The following is a 25,410-nucleotide window of genomic DNA, read 5'->3' on the forward strand; positions in this document are numbered from 1 at the left end:
ACATTGTCTGGGAACTAAAGAGCATATGTAAAAAATATACTTTATTCATTTTTTCCCCCCCCCCATCACAGACACAAAGATAGAGTCAAGAGATTACGTAACACATGACGACTTGTTAAGTAAATAAATAAATGTAACAGAATAACTTTACGTCCGTCCCCCTCGCCCATACCCGGGCGCGAACCAGGGACCTTCTGCACACAACGACAACAGTCACCCACGAAGCATCGTTACCCATCGCTCCACAAAAGCCACGGACGGCCCTTGCAGAGCAAAGGGGAACTAGTACTTCAAGGTCTCAGAGCAAGTGACGTAACCGATTGAAACGCTATTTAGCGCACACCGCTAACTAAGCTAGCCGTTTCACATCCGTTACATACACATGGAATATGCAAACACCAATAACAAAAATCTAAACATCAACATGTTTAATGTTACCTGATTGTTTCTGGGGTATCATTTTAAATGTAATGAAATACAATTACAGTAGACAGTCATTATTGTCCTATTTTCCAAGACATAGCAGTGAGGTTAGGCCTACTCCCAAAGCAGGTATACAGTGGCATTACATTAACCATCTCTGGTACTCCTAGTGAGGGTAGTGCCTCCTCTCTGTAGTTAAGACTTTCCTCAGTACCTCCGGACTGAACTGGTAGGTCAGTTTCTTCTTGACCTTTCTGATTTCTCCAGTCTTGCCGTAGTTCCGCAGGGCCCTGGCCATCTTCTGATATGTCATCCTCTTCCTGTTCCCTTTCTGCGTGCCCCAGCGATTGGCCAGAGTCTCCTTGTTTTTAGAGGAGAACTGGAAGATTCCTTTCTCTCTGTCCACCCACCACATACTGTCCTTCATGTCTCCGTTCTTCAGCATGTCCAGGAGGAACTGGTACAGCCGGATCTTCCTCTTGCTACCTGGATAGAGAGATATGAAAGATATTTTACATGAATTTCATAATGGCAGAATTAATTCATTTCTATGGCTATTGTTGGATCATGTTAAAGGCTATTAGCAAGTGTGTGATCCCTGTATGTAATAGCCACCCAACAGATTTCTCCCCTGTAATGCTACTGTACTCAGTCTCACATGGAAGACTTATGTTTCACAAACGAATGAAAAGGATTAAGTCAATCAGTAAGTAAGTCACTTAATTAATTAAGTCAGTCAGCACTCACTGGAGTCTCCCCCAAAAGGGACATGGTCTCCATAGTCCTCTTCTTCACCCTCAGATACCTCCAGTGGGGGACTGTGGCCCACAGGCTCCTCCTCCTCTGAGCAGTAGTAACTAGGGGACACAGGGGCCTGTTGCTGGTAATACACTGTGTGGTTGTAGTACGGCATCTGTAGAGAGGATAATAAATACAATTTGTTGTCATGATGTATTGTTGTACTGTATGTTTTGTTTAGCATTTATATGACATAGTACACACGTTTCAGGGACCCATTTATTGCACAACCTCTGGCAGAATGTATGCGAAACCTACACATAGCCTCTTCATCCAGCTAGTTCCATTAAGATCAAACAACTTGTTTCACTAAAGGAGCCCTGTCTGGCCATAAGATAATTATGCTTGATCAGTTGTCTCTCTGACTTTGTGATCACATGCACATCATAGGAGGTTGGTATAAGCACCTTCATTTGGGGAGGAGGTGCTCGTGCTAATGGCTAGAGCTAAATGAGAGGAATGGTATCAAACACATCAAAACACATGGTTTCCATTGGTTTCCGTGTGTTTTGATTCCATTCGCTCCAGCTATTATTATGTCATCGTGTATCTGTTCATCTCCCCCAGCAACCTCCTCTATTGCGCATACAGTTGAAGTCAGAAGTTTACATACACCTCAGCCAACTACATTTAAACTCCGTTTTTCGCCATTCCTGACGATTTAATCGTAGTAGAATTTCCGGGTTTTAGGTCAGTTAAGATCACCACTTTATTTTAAAAATGTGAAAATGTCAGAATAATAGTAGAGAGAATTATTTATTTAAGCTTTTATTTATATCATTACATTCCCAGTGGGTCAGATGCTTGGGGTCATTATCCATTTGGAAAACCCATTTGCGACCAAGTTTTAACTTCCTGACTGATGCCTTGAGATGTTCCTTCAATATATTGACGTAATTTTTCCTGCCTCATGATGCCATCTATTTTGTGAAGTGCACCAGTCCCTCCTGCAGCAAAGCAACCCACAATATGATACTGCCACCCCACGTGCTTCATGGTTGGGATGGTATTGTTCAGCCTGCAAGCCTCCCCCTTTTTCCTCCAAGCATAACGATGGTCATTATAGCCAAACAGTTCTATTTTTGTTTCATCAGACGAGAGAACATTTCTCCAAAAAGTGTGATATTTGTCCCCATGTGCAGTTGCAAACCATAGTCTGGCTTTTTTATGGTGGTTTTGGAGCAGTGGCTTCTTCTTTGCTGAGCGGCCTTTCAGGTTATGTTGATATAGGACTCGTTTTACTGTGAATATAGATACTTTAGTACCTGTTTCCTCCAGCATCTTCACAAAGTATTTTTCTGTTGCTCTGGGATTGATTTGCACTTTTCTCACCAAAGTACGTTCATCTCTAGGAGACAGAACGCATCTCCTTCCTGAGCAGTATGACGACTGCGTGGTCCCATGGTGTTTATACTTGCGTACTATTGTTTGTACAGATGAACGTGGTACCTTCAGGCATTTGGAAATTGCTTCCAAGGATGAACCAAACTTGTGGAGGTCTACAATATATTTTCTGAGGTCTTGGCTGATTTCTTATAATTTTCCCATGATGTCAAGCAAAGAGGCACTGAGTTTGAAGATAGGCCTTGAAATACATCCGCAGGTACACCTCCAATTGACTCAGATGATGTCAATTAGCCTATCAGAAGCTTCTAAAGCCATGACGTCATTTTCTGGAATTTTCCAAGCTGTTTAAAGGCACAGTCAACTTAGTGTATGTAAACTTCTGACCCTCCTGGAATTGTGATACAGTGAATTATAAGTTAAATAATCTGTCTGTAAACTTGTGTCATGCACAAAGTTGATGTCCTAACCGACTTGTCCTAACCGACTTGTCCTAACCAACTTACCAAAACTATAGTTTGTTAACAAGAAATTTGTGGAGTGGTTGAAAAAGAGCTTTAATGACTCCAACCTAAGTGTATGTAAACTTCCGACATCAACTGTACATCTACTGTGTAAATAAACGTTGCTTGGAGACCAAAGGATTGTATTCGTTTGGAAATGTCAAAATAGTCAGATTTCCCTGAAAGAGAAAGTAGTGTAAGGTCAACTAAATAGAGTCTAAAAACAATTGACAAAATGTTAAGTATTAAGACACCTTGGCTTTTTCCACATTTTGTTACGTTACAGTCTTATTCTGAAATTGATTAAATCGTCCCCCCTCCCCTCGTCAATCTATACACAATACCCCATAATGACAATAATGACAGTTTAGAAATGTTTGCTAATTTATTTTAAAAAACAACTGAAATATCACATTTACATAAGTATTCAGACCCTTTACGCAGTACTTTGTTTCTCTCATTCGTCTCTGCAGATCCTCTCAAGCTCTGTCAGGTTGGATGGGGAGCGTTGCTGCACAGCTATTTTCAGGTGTCTCCAGAGATGTTCGATCAGGTTCTAGTCCGGGCTCTGGCTGGGCCACTCAAAGACATTGAGAGACTTGTCCCGATGCCACTCCTGTGTTGTCTTGGTTGTGTGTTTAGGGTCGTTGTCCTGTTGGAAGGTGAACCGTCACCCCAGTCTGAGGTCCTGAGCGCTCTGGAGCAGGTTTTCATCAAGGATCTCTCTGTACTTTGACTAGTCTCCCAGTCCCTGCCACTGAAAAACATCCATGGCATGATGCTCCCACCTCCATGCTTCACCGTTGTCCTGTTGGAAGGTGAACCGTCACCCCAGTCTGAGGTCCTGAGCGCTCTGGAGCAGGTTTTCATCAAGGATCTCTCTGTACTTTGACTAGTCTCCCAGTCCCTGCCACTGAAAAACATCCCCATGGCATGATGCTCCCACCACCATGCTTCACCGTAGGGATGGTACCAGGTTTCCTCCAGACGTGTCACCTCCCTGACGTGTCACCTCCCAAGGCCCTTCTCCCTGATTGCTCAGTTTGGCCAGCTGTCGGAAGAGTCTTGGTGGTTCCAAACTTTTTCCATTAAAGAATGATGGAGGCCACTGTGTCCTTGGAGACCTTTAATGCGGCAGACATTTTTTGTTACCCTTCCCCAGATCTGTGCCTCAACACAACCCTGTCTCGGAGCTCTTGTCTTGGTTTTTGCTCTGACATGCACTGTCAACTGTGGGACCTTATATAGACAGGTGTGTGCCTTTCCAAATCATGTCCAATCAATTGAATTTAGCACAGGTGGACCTCCAAACTGGTAGTAGAAACATCTCAAGGATGATCAATGGAAACAGGATGCTGGTTTTGCTTTGGCATTATGGGGTATTGAGTGTAGATTGCTGAGGACTTTTAAAAATGTAATCCATTTTAGAATAAGGCTGTAACGTAACAACGTGGAAAAAGTCAAGGGGCCTAAATACTTTCCAACGGTCAGAAATACAAAGTCATTGTCCTATCTCTCTCAATGCTTTGATACATCTTTGATTTAGTTGTTGATTTTTACATTTACAGATGTAGGATCTTAATTTGATCACCCAGTGTTTTGCAGCAAGTTTCAACCCCTACAAAAAAAATGTCCATTAATTATAATCCATACAGTAGTGAAGGGTTCACAGCAAAGCTGTTAAATCTATTGTTAATCTTAGATCTTTTTTTCCCCTTGACATGGTAAAATAACTCATGTATAGATTGCTAACTTATTTTGTAATTTGGCACACAGAAACTAGAGCCCATGAGTAACTTGGTCAAAAAGAATCATTGGTTTATAGGTGTCATTGTTATAAGTAATCTCACTTAATCTCTCATATGTGCCACAACGTTTTACCTAGAGACATTAAACTTTGTATTTTAGGCGTCTTTCCGCATACTGGACACATTTTCCTCAAGGACCCATAGGGTCTGTCAGGATATATTTTCTTCCATCTTGGACATTTTTGAAAACCTTTGAAAAACATATTCTCATGAACCATAAATCCAAATAACACCATGTAGGCTCTTGGTTCAGTATGTAAGGCCTCTTGGTTCAGTATGTAAGGCCTCTTGGTTCAGTATGTAAGGCCTCTTGGTTCAGTATGTTGGCCTCTTGGATCAGTATGTAAGGCTCTTGGTTCAGTATGTAAGGCTCTTGGTTCAGTATGTTGGCCTCTTGGATCAGTATGTAAGGCTCTTGGTTCAGTATGTAAGGCCTCTTGGTTCAGTATGTAAGGCCCAAATTTGGCCCGCGGGGTAATTATATTTGGCCCGCGAGACAATACCAAATTACTACTAGAGCTGGCCCGCCGGTATTATACAGCGCATTCACCACTAATACTACGAATCCCATAATGCTCTGCTGTTTTCGCGCGCCAATCAGGACAGGACCCAGAAACGCTCTCTCCTCTGTGACAGTAGTCATAGCAACATAGACGCTACAACTGTCAGCGAGCTAACCCTTCCCAAAAATGGCGAAAAGAAAGGCAGAAAACAGGAGCTTTCTGGACAAGTGGGAGGCAGAATATCTGTATACATATGTAAAAGACAAACCTGTTTGTCTTGTTTGTGGAGTCAACGTGGCTGTAAGTAAGGAGTACAACATTAGACGACACTATGAAACGAAACACCATGACAAATACAAGGACCTGGACATGACTCAAAGGAGCCAGAAAGTAGAGGAGATGAAAAGAAGTTTGGTTTCACAACAGAATATGTTTAAAAAAGCCACATCACAAAGCGAGGCTGCTGTAAAGGCTAGTTATATAGTGGCAGCAGAGATCGCAAAATCAGCCTGGCCCTTTAATGAGGGAGAGTTCATGAAAAAGTGCATGATGAAGGTTTGTGACCTCGTATGCCCAGAGAAAAAACAAGCATTTTCAAACGTGAGCCTGAGCAGGAACACAGTAGCTGATCGCACATGTGATCTTGCCACCAATCTGTATGACCAGCTGATGGAAAAGGTAAAATATTTTGTTGCGTTCTCCCTCGCTGTGGATGAGAGCTGCGACGCATCTGATACTGCTCAGCTGTCAGTCTTCATCCGTGGAGTGGACTCAAATCTGTGTTACGGAGAGGCTATTAGGATTCAAATCAATGCATGGCACAACCACAGGAAAGGAAATCTTTGAGGTTTCCAAATGTGTAACTGAAATAAAGCTGCCGTGGGATAAACTTGTTGGATTAACGACAGATGGTGCGCCAGCAATGTGCGGTAAAAAGAGTGGACTGGTGGGCATGGTTCGGGAGAAGATGCGGGAAGAGAACTGTGCAGGTGAGCTAACTGTTTACCACTGCATCATACATCAGGAAGCACTGTGTGCCAAAGCCCTAAAGATGGAACATGTTATGACCACAGTAACACAGGTAGTTAACTTTATAAGAGCCAAAGGTCTAAATCACCGCCAGTTTAAATATTTTCTGGAGGAGTGTGGTTCGGAATACGCAGACGTGCCGTATCACACAGAGGTGAGATGGCTAAGCAGAGGAAAAGTACTGAACAGATGTTTCGAGCTGCGTGAGGAAATATGTCAATTCCTGGAAACCAAAGGGAAGGATACAGCAGTGCTCCGGGAGCAAAAGTTCCTGTGTGAGCTGGCCTTTCTCTGTGACATCTCGAGCCATCTCGATGCGCTGAACCTGCAGCTTCAGGGGCGGGGGCGCATCCTCACAGACATGTACGCTGCAGTGAGGGCCTTCAAAACTAAACTGTGCCTGTGGGAGAATCAGATGCTGCAAGGAAACCCTTGCCATTTTCCCTGCTGCCAATCCATAAAAGCGCAGATCTCTACCGCCGTGTTCTCATGCGCACAGTTTGCTGAAAAACTCAGTGTTCTCGCCGCTGAGTTTAGCCGGCGATTTGCCGACTTCGATGCCCAGAAATGCAAGTTTGAACTGCTTAGTAATCCCTTCGCAGTTGATGTGGAAAATGCACCAACCAACATCCACACGCTGAAGTCAAAGTATGATGCTGTGGGCGCTGCACAGTTTCCACGGTTCATCCCTGACACAATGCCTCAGCTCCGCAGCCAAGCTGCTCAGATGCTCTCCATGTTCGGCAACACTTATCTATGCGAGCAACTTTTCTCCTCGATGAAGATGACCAAAACAACTCACAGGAGACGTCTGACTGATGAACATCTTCGCTCGATACTGAGGATTTCTTCAGCTCAGAGCTTGAGCCCAGACATTGATGAACTAGCATCCAAGAAGAGATGCCAGGTATCTGGCTTGGGCACATCGGATTAGACCAGTGTGCAATAATTAACGTTTTCTTTATGCACTTTTTCTTGCTACAAGGCATGGGCTTGAATGGTTGATAGATTTATTATCATTTTATTTGTAAAATTATTAGCCAGTGGAAAAAGTTGATTTTGGTATTTAAATCAGAAGGCTGCAAATAGAAAAGAGGCATACAATTTTTATTTAAATTTTATTTATTTAATAAATGAATGCCATTGATGTGTTTTTTCATTTGAAATTCGATTTTGCATGTCTCCACTATTAAATTATATATTGTATGGTAATAAGCGATGCTTGTTCCATATTCAATGTTAAAGCAAAACTTGTTTGGGTCCATATTAAAAGGTTAATTTGTTCAATGTTGGCCCGTGACTTTGTTCAGGTTTTACATTTTGGCCCACTGGGTATTTGAGTTTGACACCCCTGCACTAGACCAAACGTAACTTACGTCTTCCTTGAGGTATCGAGAGTTAAACATGGTAATGCTTTCACTGATTGAACATAAAGGAAGATCGTTCCTACATGATAGAGTGCTTTGCTTTGTTAATCCAACTGATCTCGTGTCCTTTCTGTCATCCTGTGAACCCCGTTCATTGCTGGTCGCAGCTATTATTTTCCTGCTGTGAGAATCCCCCATCACCCCCCCACACCCCTCACACACTGCTGTGCCTCAGATTATGTGTCAATAGCAAGGTTGAGTAAATGAGGTGTAGCCTAGGCTATCCACAGCCCAGCGGTTGGTGGTAAGTGTACTCTATTCTACTGCGCTCTCCTCACAAGGCTATTGGTTGTGGCTAAAATGGTTCCTCACTCAGGAAAAGCACATTGTTGAGCAATCCTGTAGCTGCTTTCTGTAGACAACAGTGTAGGCTATTACATAACATCCAGTCACCTCGGTGTCCTCCCTCTCAAAGACAAAAGAGTATTATCTCTAGATATTGTATATTGTTGATATTGGTATTGTGTACCACTATAGTATAAATGCCCTGTGAATCGTTGCACTTTGTGTGCTATGTGTTAGGATCGCTGTTAAACATTTGCTTTATGCCCATTAGACGTTTCTATTATTTATTTTATATTTTTCACAGCTACCACACTGTTCTCATCAGAAATACTGATTTCATTATACATTTTACTTGTCAAGATGATCAGAGACAGAGTTGGACTAACCTGTGGGGTTAGGGGTCCCAGTCCTGGTCTACTAGAGTTGGACTAACCTGTGGGGTTAGGGGTCCCAGTCCTGGGTCTACTAGAGTTGGACTAACCTGTGGGGTTAGGGGTCCCAGTCCTGGTCTACTAGAGTTGGACTAACCTGTGGGGTTAGGGGTCCCAGTCCTGGGTCTACTAGAGTTGGACAAACCTGTGAGGTTAGGGTTAGGGGTCCCAGTCCTGGGTCTACTAGAGTTGGACAAACCTGTGAGGTTAGGGTTAGGGGTCCCAGTCCTGGGTCTACTAGAGTTGGACTAACCTGTGAGGTTAGGGTTAGGGGTCCCAGTCCTGGGTCTACTAGAGTTGGACTAACCTGTGGGGTTAGGGGTCCCAGTCCTGGGTCTACTAGAGTTGGACAAACCTGTGAGGTTAGGGTTAGGGGTCCCAGTCCTGGGTCTACTAGAGTTGGACAAACCTGTGAGGTTAGGGTTAGGGGTCCCAGTCCTGGGTCTACTAGAGTTGGACAAACCTGTGAGGTTAGGGTTCGGGGTCCCAGTCCTGGGTCTACTAGAGTTGGACAAACCTGTGAGGTTAGGGTTAGGGGTCCCAGTCCTGGGTCTACTAGAGTTGGACAAACCTGTGAGGTTAGGGTTCGGGGTCCCAGTCCTGGGTCTGCTAGTGGCAGGTGGAGGGTGTCGGTATCGGGGTAGCGATAAGGGTGGAGGAGCTGTTGGGAATGGACATTCTGGAGCTCTGTCAGGTGATTCCCTTGTGAGGAGATTTCCAACATGTCACTCTGATGCATGCCTCTGTCAGAGTGGTACTCCCAGCCATGCTCTGAACCATAAGAGAGAGATCAACAGGCCTTGTTATAAACATTATAAAGGCTACGTGCTAATAACGAGTTATAAAGAATTATACCTGCTGGCTTTACAGAGAGACTGCTCATGAAAACAACTTCTCATTTTGAAAAACGTCTAATGTGGCAGAAACATTCATTCCAGTCTCAAAATGACGACGACGTTTCAATAGGATAATTTCCCCTATAAAAATAAGTCTCGTCCAGAACGGAGATTTGCGAGATGTTGGGTAAATGATATATCATGAAATGAAGGGCGTATTTCTATACTACCCATAAGGCCATAGCTGGCAGCACCCGAGTAATCATGCCCATGGTCAATGTGGTTTAACATTTGAGATCCCTGTTGGGCTAGGGACCATCAACAAATTGCACAATGTACACAAACAATATTTTAAAAGATCAATAGCTCCAAATTTCAATGACTTAAAAACCTCAAAACAACTGTACATTTTTAGAAATTAATTTACAAATATTGAAAGCATTTAATGAGACAACTAAAAGATGTGCAACATTGTCCCATTTCTATTGTGTAATTTATTGAACAATCCCCAGAGATAGGTTTTCCAAAGTGAAACCAATTTTGCAATGGTCGCACACCAGCCGGGCTGAAGCTAATTGGCAACAAAAATAATTTGGCTAACTCTTCCCACCTGCGAACACACAAGCGGAGACACTCACATCAAACCACACCCCGAAAACCAACTCACGTTTGAATTCAGTCATGACCGCTTGCATGTAACCTTAATTTATTTTCAATAAGGACAATTCAGATTTGTATTGTATACTTCTTGAGATTGACTGGATTGGAAATAGAATTGACCCCAACTCCGTTGGACAGCGTTTCAATCTTTAACATGTGATACTTTACCCCTATTACTCATCGAGTGTATAATATTTTACCCCTATTACTCATCGAGTGTATAATATTTTACCCCTATTACTCATCGAGTGTATAATATTTTACCCCTATTACTCATCGAGTGTATAATATTTTACCCCTATTACTCATCGAGTGTATAATATTTTACCCCTATTACTCATCGAGTGTATAATATTTTACCCCTATTACTCATCGAGTGTATAATATTTTACCCCTATTACTCATCGAGTGTATAATATTTTACCCCTATTACTCATCGAGTGTATAATATTTTACCCCTATTACTCATCGAGTGTATAATATTTTACCCCTATTACTCATCGAGTGTATAATATTTTACCCCTATTACTCATCGAGTGTATTTGCAACTCACCATCGTGAAGTTCTCCGACATTGGTGAGATATGAGTATAACTCCGCTGGTGATCGATAAATCTCAGGATCATATGGGATTATTTCTTCAGATGCCTTTTGTAAAAGAAAGAGCCGAACATTTTATACACGCCGAAATAATGAAGGTAGATAGAAAAAGTTTTCCTAATGTGTTACAAAGAATAGGTATCCGCATATACTAGGCCAAGTACATATCTTACTAGTGAGTTAAACTGTAATACACATCTCATTAGATATAAATACAGAGTTCATCATATATTTTACAAATTCATAATGAACATTTTGTAAATCTGGAAAATGTACTCACATTTGATCAGTGGTGTAAAGTACTTCAGTAAAAATACTTGAAACTACTACTTTTTAATCCGGTATCTGTACTTTACTATTTATATTTTTAACAACTTTGACTTTTACTCCACTACATTCCTAAAGAAAATAATGTACTTTTAACTCCATACATTTTCCTCTGACACCCAGCAGTACTCTGATCTGGGACTCACTAAACACAAATGCTTAATTTGTCAATTATGTCTGAGTGTTGGAGTGTGACCCTGACTATCCGTACATTCAAAAACATGAACATCTTACCGTCTGGTTTGCCTGATGTAAGGAATTAGAAATTATTTATACTTGTTACTTTTGATACTTCAGTATATTTAAAATCAAATAATTTTAGACTTTTTCTCAAAGTAGTATTTTACTGGGTGACTTTTACTTGAGTCATTTTCTGTTAAAGTATCTTTACTTTTACTCAAGTATGACAATTGGGTACTTTTTCCACCGATTTATATACAATGTAGCACATTTAATTTTCATATGTACTAATCTCCCAGCCACATTAGTAAACAAGAGATCATACAATACTCACAAAGGACATGATGACTTTCAAAAACACACAGTTATAATCCTAAAAAAATGGAGAAATATCCTTTTGATTTAATTCCCATTAATTTTCATTGAATTTCTGATGGAAGTCGTTTAGTCGAATATTACAGTTGACCACTATCAGACCTCTCAGCTAAAAAACTACGCAGAGAGTATTAAACCATGACCATAATATACTTTAACTTTTTTCATCTTCGGTCTGATTGTCACTCAGTTCCTGAGTTCCTGAAAGTTGTTGATTTGTCAGAGGATGTGAACCAATCATATTCACATTCGTGAGTTTGGTCTCACTGTTTTCTGCCTCTGGTTTTAACCTATCTTTCAGGATTTTAACTATTATATTTGTTTTAAAAGCACTACAATAATTGTCTTTCAAGCCTGTGAAAGATGAAAAAGCAATTCCCAAGATATGTCACTGTGTTTTATTTCACCAAGATATGTCACTGTGTTTTATTTCACCAAGATATGTCACTGTGTTTTATTTCACCAGGATATGTCACTGTGTTTTATCCCCAAGATATGTCACTGTGTTTTATTTCACCAAGATATGTCACTGTGTTTTATTTCACCAAGATATGTCACTGTGTTTTATTTCACCAAGATATGTCACTGTGTTTTATTTCACCAAGATATGTCACTGTGTTTTAATTTCACCAAGATATGTCACTGTGTTTTATCCCCAAGATATGTCACTGTGTTTTAATTTCACCAAGATATGTCACTGTGTTTTATTTCACCAAGATATGTCACTGTGTTTTATTTCACCAAGATTTGTCACTGTGTTTTATTTCACCAAGATATTTCACTGTATTTATTATAACAGACCTACTGTATATAGTTATAACAGACCTACTGCATATAGTTATAACAGACCTACTGTATATAGTTATAACAGACCTACTGTATATAGTTATAACAGACCTAACAGACCTACTGTACATAGTTATAACATACCTACTGTACATAGTTATAACAGACCTAACAGACCTACTGTACATAGTAGTTATTACAGACCTACTGTACATAGTTATAACAGACCTACTGTATATAGTTATAACAGACCTACTGTACATAGTTCTAACAGACCTACTGTATATAGTTATAACAGACCTAACAGACCTACTGTACATAGTTATAACAGACCTACTGTACATAGTTATAACAGACCTACTGTATATAGTTATAACAGACCTAACAGACCTACTGTACATAGTAGTTATTACAGACCTACTGTACATAGTTATAACAGACCTACTGTATATAGTTATAACAGACCTACTGTATATAGTTATAACAGACCTACTGTATATAGTTATAACAGACCTACTGTACATAGTTATAACAGACCTACTGTACATAGTTATAACAGACCTACTGTATATAGTTATAACAGACCTAACAGACCTACTGTATATAGTTATAGCAGACCTACTGTACATAGTTATAACAGACCTACTGTACATAGTTATAACATACCTACTGCATATAGTTATAACAGACCTACTGTATATAGTTATAACAGACCTACTGTACATAATTATAACAGACCTACTGTACATAGTTATAACATACCTACTGTATATAGTTATAACAGACCTACTGTATATAGTTATAACAGACCTACTGCATATAGTTATAGCAGACCTACTGTACATAGTTATAACAGACCTACTGTACATAGTTATAACAGACCTACTGTATATAGTTATAACAGACCTACTGCATATAGTTATAACAGACCTACTGTATATAGTTATAACAGACCTACTGTATATAGTTATAACAGACCTAACAGACCTACTGTACATAGTAGTTATTACAGACCTACTGTACATAGTTATAACAGACCTACTGTATATAGTTATAACAGACCTACTGTATATAGTTATAACAGACCTACTGTATATAGTTATAACAGACCTACTGTACATAGTTATAACAGACCTACTGTACATAGTTATAACAGACCTACTGTATATAGTTATAACAGACCTAACAGACCTACTGTACATAGTAGTTATTACAGACCTACTGTACATAGTTATAACAGACCTACTGTATATAGTTATAACAGACCTACTGTATATAGTTATAACAGACCTACTGTACATAGTTATAACAGACCTACTGTACATAGTTATAACAGACCTAACAGACCTACTGCATATAGTTATAACAGACCTACTGTACATAGTTATAACAGACCTACTGCATATAGTTATAACAGACCTAACAGACCTACTGTACATAGTTATAACAGACCTACTGTATATAGTTATAACAGACCTACTGTATATAGTTATAACAGACCTACTGTACATAGTTATAACAGACCTACTGTACATAGTTATAACATACCTACTGTATATAGTTATAACAGACCTAACAGACCTACTGTATATAGTTATTGCAGACCTACTGTACATAGTTATAACAGACCTACTGTACATAGTTATAACATACCTACTGTATATAGTTATAACAGACCTACTGCATATAGTTATAACAGACCTACTGTATATAGTTATAACAGACCTACTGTACATAATTATAACAGACCTACTGTACATAGTTATAACATACCTACTGTATATAGTTATAACAGACCTACTGTATATAGTTATAACAGACCTACTGCATATAGTTATAGCAGACCTACTGTACATAGTTATAACAGACCTACTGTACATAGTTATAACAGACCTACTGTATATAGCTATAACAGACCTACTGCATATAGTTATAACAGACCTACTGTATATAGTTATAACAGACCTACTGTACATAATTATAACAGACCTACTGTACATAGTTATAACATACCTACTGTATATAGTTATAACAGACCTACTGTATATAGTTATAACAGACCTACTGCATATAGTTATAACAGACCTACTGCATATAGTTATAACAGACCTACTGTATATAGTTATAACAGACCTACTGCATATAGTTCTAACAGATCTACTGCATATAGTTATAACAGACCTACTGTATATAGTTATAACAGACCTACTGCATATAATTATAACAGACCTACTGTACATAGTTATAACAGACCTACTGTACATAGTTATAACAGACCTACTGTATATAGTTATAACAGACCTACTGCATATAGTTATAACAGACCTACTGTATATAGTTATAACAGACCTACTGCATATAGTTATAACAGACCTACTGTATATAGTTATAACAGAGACTGCATATAGTTCTAACAGACCTACTGTATATAGTTATAACAGACCTACTGCATATAGTTCTAACAGATCTACTGCATATAGTTATAACAGACCTACTGTATATAGTTATAACAGACCTACTGCATATAATTATAACAGACCTACTGCATATAGTTATAACAGACCTACTGTATATAGTTATAACAGACCTACTGCATATAGTTATAACAGACCTACTGCATATAGTTATAACAGACCTACTGTATATAGTTATAACAGACCTACTGCATATAGTTATAACATACCTACTGTATATAGTTATAACAGACCTACTGTATATAGTTATAACAGACCTACTGCATATAGTTATAACAGACCTACTGCATATAGTTATAACAGACCTACTGTATATAGTTATAACAGACCTACTGCATATAGTTATAACATACCTACTGTATATAGTTATAACAGACCTACTGCATATAGTTATAACAGACCTACTGTATATAGTTATAACAGACCTACTGTACATAATTATAACAGACCTACTGTACATAGTTATAACATACCTACTGTATATAGTTATAACAGACCTACTGCATATAGTTATAACAGACCTACTGTATATAGTTATAACAGACCTACTGTACATAATTATAACAGACCTACTGTACATAGTTATAACATACCTACTGTATATAGTTATAACAGACCTACTGTATATAGTTATAACAGACCTACTGCATATAGTTATAGCAGACCTACTGTACATAGTTATAACAGACCTACTGTACATAGTTATAACAGACCTACTGTATATAGCTATAACAGACCTACTGCATATAGTTATAACAGACCTACTGTATATAGTTATAACAGACCTACTGTACATAATTATAACAGACCTACTGTACATAGTTATAACATACCTACTGTATATAGTTATAACAGACCTACTGTATATAGTTATAACAGACCTACTGCATATAGTTATAACATACCTACTGCATATAGTTATAACAGACCTACTGTATATAGTTATAACAGACCTACTGCATATAGTTCTAACAGATCTACTGCATATAGTTATAACAGACCTACTGTATATAGTTATAACAGACCTACTGCATATAATTATAACAGACCTACTGTACATAGTTATAACAGACCTACTGTACATAGTTATAACAGACCTACTGTATATAGTTATAACAGACCTACTGCATATAGTTATAACAGACCTACTGTATATAGTTATAACAGACCTACTGCATATAGTTATAACAGACCTACTGTATATAGTTATAACAGACCTACTGCATATAGTTCTAACAGACCTACTGTATATAGTTATAACAGACCTACTGCATATAGTTCTAACAGATCTACTGCATATAGTTATAACAGACCTACTGTATATAGTTATAACAGACCTACTGCATATAATTATAACAGACCTACTGCATATAGTTATAACAGACCTACTGTATATAGTTATAACAGACCTACTGCATATAGTTATAACAGACCTACTGCATATAGTTATAACAGACCTACTGTATATAGTTATAACAGACCTACTGCATATAGTTATAACATACCTACTGTATATAGTTATAACAGACCTACTGTATATAGTTATAACAGACCTACTGCATATAGTTATAACAGACCTACTGCATATAGTTATAACAGACCTACTGTATATAGTTATAACAGACCTACTGCATATAGTTCTAACAGATCTACTGCATATAGTTATAACAGACCTACTGTATATAGTTATAACAGACCTACTGCATATAATTATAACAGACCTACTGTACATAGTTATAACAGACCTACTGTACATAGTTATAACAGACCTACTGTATATAGTTATAACAGACCTACTGCATATAGTTATAACAGACCTACTGTATATAGTTATAACAGACCTACTGCATATAGTTATAACAGACCTACTGTATATAGTTATAACAGACCTACTGCATATAGTTCTAACAGACCTAACAGACCTACTGCATATAGTTATAACAGACCTACTGTATATAGTTATAACAGACCTACTGTATATAGTTATAACAGACCTACTGTACATAATTATAACAGACCTACTGTACATAGTTATAACATACCTACTGTATATAGTTATAACAGACCTACTGTATATAGTTATAACAGACCTACTGCATATAGTTATAACAGACCTACTGCATATAGTTATAACAGACCTACTGTATATAGTTATAACATACCTACTGCATATAGTTCTAACAGACCTACTGCATATAGTTATAACAGACCTACTGTATATAGTTATAACAGACCTACTGCATATAATTATAACAGACCTACTGTACATAGTTATAACAGACCTACTGTACATAGTTATAACAGACCTACTGTATATAGTTATAACAGACCTACTGCATATAGTTATAACAGACCTACTGTATATAGTTATAACAGACCTACTGCATATAGTTATAACAGACCTACTGTATATAGTTATAACAGACCTACTGCATATAGTTCTAACAGACCTAACAGACCTACTGTACATAGTTATAACAGACCTACTGTACATAGTTATAACATACCTACTGTACATAGTTATAACAGACCTACTGCATATAGTTATAACAGACCTACTGCATATAGTTCTAACAGACCTACTGCATATAGTTATAACAGACCTACTGTATATAGTTATAACAGACCTACTGTATATAGTTATAACAGACCTACTGCATATAGTTATAACAGACCTAACAGACCTACTGTATATAGTTATAACAGACCTACTGCATATAGTTATAACAGACCTACTGCATATAGTTATAACAGACCTAACAGACCTACTGTACATAGTTATAACAGACCTACTGTATATAGTTATAACAGACCTACTGCATATAGTTATAACAGACCTACTGCATATAGTTATAACAGACCTAACAGACCTACTGTATATAGTTATAACAGACCTACTGTATATAGTTATAACAGACCTACTGCATATAGTTATAACAGACCTACTGTATATAGTTATAACAGACCTAACAGACCTACTGTATATAGTTATAACAGACCTACTGCATATAGTTATAACAGACCTAACAGACCTACTGTATATAGTTATAACAGACCTACTGCATATAGTTATAACAGACCTACTGCATATAGTTCTAACAGACCTACTGCATATAGTTCTAACAGACCTACTGCATATAGTTATAACAGACCTACTGCATATAGTTATAACAGACCTAACATAACTACTGTATATAGTTATAACAGACCTACTGCATATAGTTACAACAGACCTACTGTATATATAGTTATAACAGACCTAACATACCTACTGTATATAGTTATAACAGACCTAACAGACCTACTGTATATAGTTATAACAGACCTAACAGACCTACTGTATATATAGTTATAACAGACCTAAACGACCTACTGTATATAGTTATAACAGACCTAACAGACCTACTGCATATAGTTATAACAGACCTAACAGACCTACTGTATATAGTTATAACAGACCTACTGCATATAGTTATAACAGACCTAACAGACCTACTGTATATAGTTATAACAGACCTACTGTATATAGTTATAACAGACCTAACAGACCTACTGCACATAGTTATAACAGACCTAACAGACCTACTGTATATAGTTATAACAGACCTAACAGACCTACTGTATATAGTTATAACAGACCTACTGCATATAGTTATAACAGACCTAACAGACCTACTGTATATAGTTATAACAGACCTACTGCATATAGTTATAACAGACCTACTGTATATAGTTATAACAGACCTAACAGACCTACTGTATATAGTTATAACAGACCTACTGTATATAGTTATAACAGACCTAACAGACCTACTGTATATAGTTATAACAGACCTACTGTATATAGTTATAACATACCTACTGTATATAGTTATAACAGACCTACTGTATATAGTTATAACAGACCTAACAGACCTACTGTATATAGTTATAACATACCTACTGTATATAGTTATAACAGACCTACTGTATATAGTTATAACAGACCTACTGTATATAGTTATAACAGACCTACTGTATATAGTTATAACAGACCTAACAGACCTACTGTATATAGTTATAACAGACCTACTGTACGTATTATCCGTATTTGAGAGTTGTATTATATTGTTATATATCTCAACCAGATAAGAGGTTACTGTTGGAGACGTTTGAGAGATATCTCAACCAGATAAGAGGTTACTGTTGGAGAGGTTTGAGAGATATCTCAACCAGATAAGAGGTTACTGTTGGAGAGGTTTGAGAGATATCTCAACCAGATTAGAGGTTATTGTTGGAGAGGTTTGAGTGATATCTCAACCAGATAAGAGGTTACTGTTGGAGAGGTTTGAGAGATATCTCAACCAGATAAGAGGTTACTGTTGGAGAGGTTTGAGAGATATCTCAACCAGATTAAAGGTTATTGTTGGAGAGGTTTGAGAGATATCTCAACCAGATAAGAGGTTACTGTTGGAGAGGTTTGAGAGATATCTCAACCAGATTAGAGGTTATTGTTGGAGAGGTTTCAGAGATATCTCAACCAGATAAGAGGTTACTGTTGGAGAGGTTTGAGAGATATCTCGACCAGATTAGAGGTTATTGTTGGAGAGGTTTCAGAGATATCTCAACCAGATAAGAGGTTACTGTTGGAGAGGTTTGAGAGATATCTCAACCAGATTAAAGGTTATTGTTGGAGAGGTTTGAGAGATATCTCAACCAGATAAGAGGTTACTGTTGGAGAGGTTTGAGAGATATCTCAACCAGATTAGAGGTTATTGTTGGAGAGGTTTGAGAGATATCTCAACCAGATTAGAGGTTATTGTTGGAGAGGTTTGAGAGATATCTCAACCAGATAAGAGGTTACTGTTGGAGAGATATCTCAACCAGATTAGAGGTTACTGTTGGAGAGGTTTGAGAGATATCTCAACCAGATAAGAGGTTACTGTTGAAGAGGTTTGAGAGATATCTCAACCAGATTAGAGGTTATTGTTGGAGAGGTTTGAGAGATATCTCAACCAGATAAGAGGTTACTGTTGGAGAGATATCTCAACCAGATAAGAGGTTACTGTTGGAGAGGTTTGAGAGATATCTCATCCAGATAAGAGATTACTGTTGGAGAGATATCTCAACCAGATAAGAGGTTACTGTTGGAGAGGTTTGAGAGATATCTCAACCAGATAAGAGGTTATTGTTGGAGAGGTTTGAGAGATATCTCAACCAGATAAGAGGTTCCTGTTGGAGAGGTTTGAGAGATATCTCAACCAGATTAGAGGTTATTGTTGGAGAGGTTTGAGAGATATCTCAACCAGATTAGAGGTTACTGTTGGAGAGGTTTGAGAGATATCTCAACCAGATAAGAGGTTACTGTTGGAGAGGTTTGAGAGATATCTCAACCAGATAAGAGGTTACTGTTGGAGAGGTTTGAGAGATATCTCAACCAGATAAGAGGTTACTGTTGGAGAGGTTTGAGAGATATCTCAACCAGATTAGAGGTTATTGTTGGAGAGGTTTCAGAGATATCTCAACCAGATAAGAGGTTACTGTTGGAGAGGTTTGAGAGATATCTCAACCAGATAAGAGGTTACTGTTGGAGAGGTTTGAGAGATATCTCAACCAGATTAGAGGTTATTGTTGGAGAGGTTTCAGAGATATCTCAACCAGATAAGAGGTTACTGTTGGAGAGGTTTGAGAGATATCTCAACCAGATAAGAGGTTACTGTTGGAGAGGTTTGAGAGATATCTCAACCAGATTAGAGGTTATTGTTGGAGAGGTTTGAGAGATATCTCAACCAGATTAAAGGTTATTGTTGGAGAGGTTTCAGAGATATCTCAACCAGATTAGAGGTTACTGTTGGAGAGGTTTGAGAGATATCTCAACCAGATTAGAGGTTACTGTTGGAGAGGTTTGAGAGATATCTCAACCAGATAAGAGGTTACGGTTGGAGAGGTTTGAGAGATATCTCAACCAGATTAAAGGTTACTGTTGGAGAGGTTTGAGAGATATCTCAACCAGATAAGAGGTTATTGATGAAGAGGTTTGAGAGATATCTCAACCAGATAAGAGGTTACTGTTGGAGAGGTTTGAAAGATATCTCAAGCAGATAAGAGGTCATTGTTGAGGTTATTGTTGAAGAGGTTTGAGAGATATCTCAACCAGATAAGAGGTTATTGTTGAAGAGGTTTGAGAGATATCTCAACCAGATAAGAGGTTATTGTTGGAGAGGTTTGAGAGATATCTCAACCAGATAAGAGGCTATTGTTGAAGAGGTTTGAGAGATATCACAACCAGATAAGAGGTTACTGTTGAAGAGGTTGGAGAGATATCTCAACCAAAAGCAAAGTTGGGAAAATATCATTCCATTTTTATTCAGGCTTCAGTACTATATATTACATTGGAGGAAGAGACGCAGTGATATACAGAGATACGCAGTGATACGCAGTGATACGCAGTGAGACGCAGTGATACGCAGTGATATGCAGTGATACGCAGTGATACGCAGTGATACGCAGTGATACGCAGTGAGACGCAGTGATACTCAGTGAGACGCAGTGATACGCAGTGATACGCAGTGAGACGCAGTGATACGCAGTGATACGCAGTGAGACGCAGTGAGACGCAGTGATACGCAGTGAGACGCAGTGATACGCAGTGATACGCAGTGATACACAGAGATACACAGTGATAAGCAGTGAGACGCAGTGAGACGCAGTGATACACAGTGAGACGCAGTGATACGCAGTGAGACGCAGTGATACGCAGTGATACGCAGTGAGACAGAGTAATAGCATAGCCATCAGAGGTAGGTCTCTTTGTTATGATATGATTATTATACTCCTGGGGGGGTTCCACAAGGGTTCTTCGGCTGTCCCCGTAGGAGAACCCTTTTTGGTTCCTGGTAGAACTCTTTTTGGTTCCATGTAGAACCCTCTGTGTAAAGGGTTCTACGTGGATCTCAATAGGGTTCTACCCGGAACCAAAAGAGTTCTATATAGAACCAAAAAAAATAGTTGTTCAAGGGTTCTCCTATAGGGACAGCCGAAGAACCTTTCAAGGTTCTTAGATAGAACCTTTTTTTCTAAGAGTGTAAATTACATGTATGGTTTTACATGTTATTTTTATTTCACCTTTATTTAACGACACAAGTCAGTTTTAAATACTTATTTTACAATGACCCCCCTCCCCCACACACGCACACGCACACACACACACACACACACACACACACACACACACACACACACACACACACACACACACACACGCTCCTAAATGAGGAACTACTATCACAGTAACTATCAATTCCTTATTAGATACAATGACAATGAGAAAAACAACTGCCAGCCACCCCAGCACAAACATGCCTAGGAATCAAGATGCACGGATTGAATTGTATAGTTTTGCATACGTGATGGTACAGAAAGACATCATTATTCTCATAATTGGTTGAGAGAGTGTTTTGGTTGTTGTAGTGGACAGTCACATCACATTTGCTGGCCTCAGGCCTACGGGTATACAGGTTGTTTGTGGACTCCAAATTATAATCTCTATAAAAATAAAAAATAAACTCAATTTTGTATAAATCTGCTTTAAAACAAGAGTATCATCACTAACATATATCTTATTACTGTCAATGTGTAAAGATCCTTGTGATCTCCTGACATGTTGGAGTGTGCTTCACCACAGGAAGTCTGTTGGATCTGAAGTAACATCATCTCTCTCTTGTGCAACTGCTCAGAGAGCGTCTTCACATTAACTGTCATTCTTAGTCCCCCCAAAAAAAGCACACTATTCCCTTTTAGAGTGCACTACTTAGACCAGGGCTCAGGAGGGCCCATAGGGCTCTGGTTAAAGTACTGCACTACATAGGGAATAGGGTGCCATTTTGGACGAATCGTCTGTCTCAGATATACAAACCTGAAGTTATGGAAAAATACAGGATGAGGTCTGTTAGAAAAAGAAAATGTTTCAGAGTTCTATAATGTATTTAAGAATAGAAGGGACATCCAAGAAGTCACATGGGTACACACACACACACACACACACACACACACACGCACACGCACACGCACACACACACACACACACACACACACACACACACACACACACACACACACACACACACGTCTCTCTCTCTCTCTCTCTCTCTCTCTCTCTCTCTCTCTCTCTCTCTCTCTCTCTCTCTCTCTCTCTCTCTCTCTCTCTCTCTCTCTCTCAAAGACACAAGGGTTGACCACACACCCATAGCATGTGATGATCTGTATCAGTTCTGTGTGTTGTTCAACAATGTGGGATTGGTTTCACAGCCTGCAGGTCTTTATCTGTCGGGGCACATATACTACAGATCCTCCTGCCACAGAGACACAAGAGCAGCAAAAGGCCACAGCAGCCAACCTCACCGACCACAACACACACAGCTCATCTCCACCAGAGGCCCCACAGAGAAACGACCCTGGCTACCGGAAACCGTGGAAAGTAGGCGGTGATGTACAGAATTGTTTGGGTTATCGGTCCTAACAGTATTCCGTTACAATGTACTGTAAAGTGTATCTCTTTCTTTCTTTAATTTGAGTATATGTACGGACCGTGAAAATCCTATATTAGTGTGTTAGGCTGACGCATAATGATTAAATGTTAGCTCTGTCCCCATCTGCTGGCATTTACTAGTAGACTCACTGTGGTCACTAAAGATCCCATGGCATTTATCATAAGAGTAGGGGTGTTAACCCTGGTGTCCTGGCTAAATTCCCAATAAGACCCTCATACCATCATGACCACCTAATCATCCCCAGCTTCCAATTGGCTCACCCCCCCCCCCTCCTCCTCTCCCTTGTAACTATTCCCCAGGTCGTTGTTATAAATCACAATGTGTTCAATTTGCCTGGTAAAATAAGGGTTAAATACAAAACAATGTTTTACAACTCACTAATGAATCCCTCTTGAGCAATATAATATTGGATAGATCAACAGCCAAAGAGAATGGTACTAGAACACAAGCCTGCCCTGACGTTTTTTACAACAACAAAAAAATAGCTTAATGATTACTGGTATTTGGACGTGCTGTACCAATCAACGAGATCTGTTATCAATACTGGCCTAGGATGATTTCATATTAATGCTGCGGCAGAGAGCGACGAAATCCCCCAGCACGAACCGGTGATTGCTACCCGGGGAATAAATTATCCAGGCAGCAGGCGCGAGAGAGGACCCCCCCCCCTCCCTTCCCCTTCCCCTTCCCCTTCCCCCAACTGTCGAACAGAAGGAATCTCTTCTATACACTACCGCATCCGGTGGAACATCATGTCTGCTATGAGGACGTTGACGGTCGCGGGATTGTTTCTGGCGTTTTGCGCGTTGGGACTCATAGCAGTCGCAATATGTACTGACAATTGGTACGAGACGGATGCGAGGAGGCACAGGGAACGTTGTAAGAATTATTCCAACAAAAGGAACGACCCTGGATTCATCTATATCTCCAACCAGAACCTCCCACTCCGTATGCTACCGAAGGAGAATAACGTGGAGAGGAAGGGGTCGAGTGGAGGACTCCTCCTGCGGGCTAAGCGGCACTTCTTGCCCCCCGCCCCGGCCATGGAGTCCCTCTGCAGTCGGCAGTACAACTCCACCATCTCCGGGCTGTGGAGAAAATGTCATCGGGAGGGATTCGACCTGGAGACAGAGGATCTCATCTTTAAAGGTTTCATCATTTGATCACGTCACATGATAAACGATATGTTGTTTACAGCCTATGTTATAATGTCAGTGGCGCTATAGTCTTTGGTGACAAGCCCTATTTGTGCGCATTGATGTGTGGTGAAATCGCCATCGGAATTTGGGCGCTATCCGAGGTGCTGAATGCTGATTTAGCGGTTAGCGGTCCGCCCACATTCAGGCCTTTAATATGCTGCAGCAACTAGGCTTTGCATCCATCATTTGATTCACAATGTGACACTACTGTTTGATTTATTTGTGCCACCTAAAACGTTGTTAGGGAGTTCACGGTGGCGTACTGTACTAGACTCGGCCTACTCCTCTGTGCGATGCTTTCTGAGAGAAGCCTACAGGTAACAGCTGCAACGAAGACTCTAAGCCAACGAAGAAGAAAAAAACAGTTATATAAACATTGACAATATGTGATGAATCTATGCTTACTAGACATGTTATTTTTGTTCCTCTGGTAGACTACATATGCAATAATATTTGTTTTTTTTGTCGTTTCAATATGGCCTCTCCGTGTGAAACTACGTGTTTTGTTTTTGTTCCTTCTCTGCAGGTTTAGTTCAGCGCTGCACACCAATAAAATACTACTACTATACTTTAGCCCTCCCCAGAAAGCTGAGCATCAATATAATCAAGACTATTCGTCAGGATGAGTGGCACGCACTCCGTAAGTTTACCCACAATATCCCCTTTTTAATCTTTATCTCTGTCCAGGCGAAGAAGAAGAAACTGTAACAACAACGTCAATCTCATAATGATCCCGACTTAATAACAGACATTATGATTCAGTTAAACATATCCTTCATAGAGGAATTACCATATTATAAGCCGTATTAGAATATATAATAATTTTTATTTTATTCAACTAGGCAAGTCAGTTAAGAACCTATTTTTATTTACAATGAAGGCCTACCCCGGGGAA

The 25,410-nt window shown here is 39.1% G+C and overlaps 2 protein-coding genes across 2 annotated transcripts in view; one reads left to right on the forward strand and one right to left on the reverse strand.

Moving 5' to 3' along the window:
• Positions 1 to 22: 22 nt before the first annotated feature.
• On the reverse strand, positions 23 to 11,700 carry LOC118380180 (transcription factor PU.1-like). The gene is made up of 5 exons (XM_035767168.2): positions 11,488 to 11,700; positions 10,601 to 10,694; positions 9,123 to 9,322; positions 1,171 to 1,336; positions 23 to 909 (listed from the first exon to the last, which is right to left on the reverse strand). The coding sequence occupies exons 1-5, from the start codon at positions 11,494 to 11,496 to the stop codon at positions 590 to 592; spliced, it is 789 nt and encodes a 262-aa protein (XP_035623061.1). The 5' UTR covers positions 11,497 to 11,700; the 3' UTR covers positions 23 to 589.
• Positions 11,701 to 24,062: 12,362 nt separating this feature from the next.
• The window catches only part of LOC118383786 (transmembrane protein 178B-like), a 5,263-nt gene continuing 3,915 nt past the window's right edge, over positions 24,063 to 25,410 (forward strand). The window contains exons 1-2 of the mRNA XM_052466778.1: positions 24,063 to 24,465; positions 25,042 to 25,155. Coding sequence (XP_052322738.1) covers positions 24,069 to 24,465; positions 25,042 to 25,155 — 511 coding nt within the window. The 5' untranslated portion in view covers positions 24,063 to 24,068. The remainder of the gene's footprint in view (positions 24,466 to 25,041; positions 25,156 to 25,410) is intronic.

The sequence above is a fragment of the Oncorhynchus keta genome, chromosome 17 (assembly GCF_023373465.1).
Source record: "Oncorhynchus keta strain PuntledgeMale-10-30-2019 chromosome 17, Oket_V2, whole genome shotgun sequence".
In the NCBI taxonomy this organism is placed as follows: domain Eukaryota; kingdom Metazoa; phylum Chordata; class Actinopteri; order Salmoniformes; family Salmonidae; genus Oncorhynchus; species Oncorhynchus keta.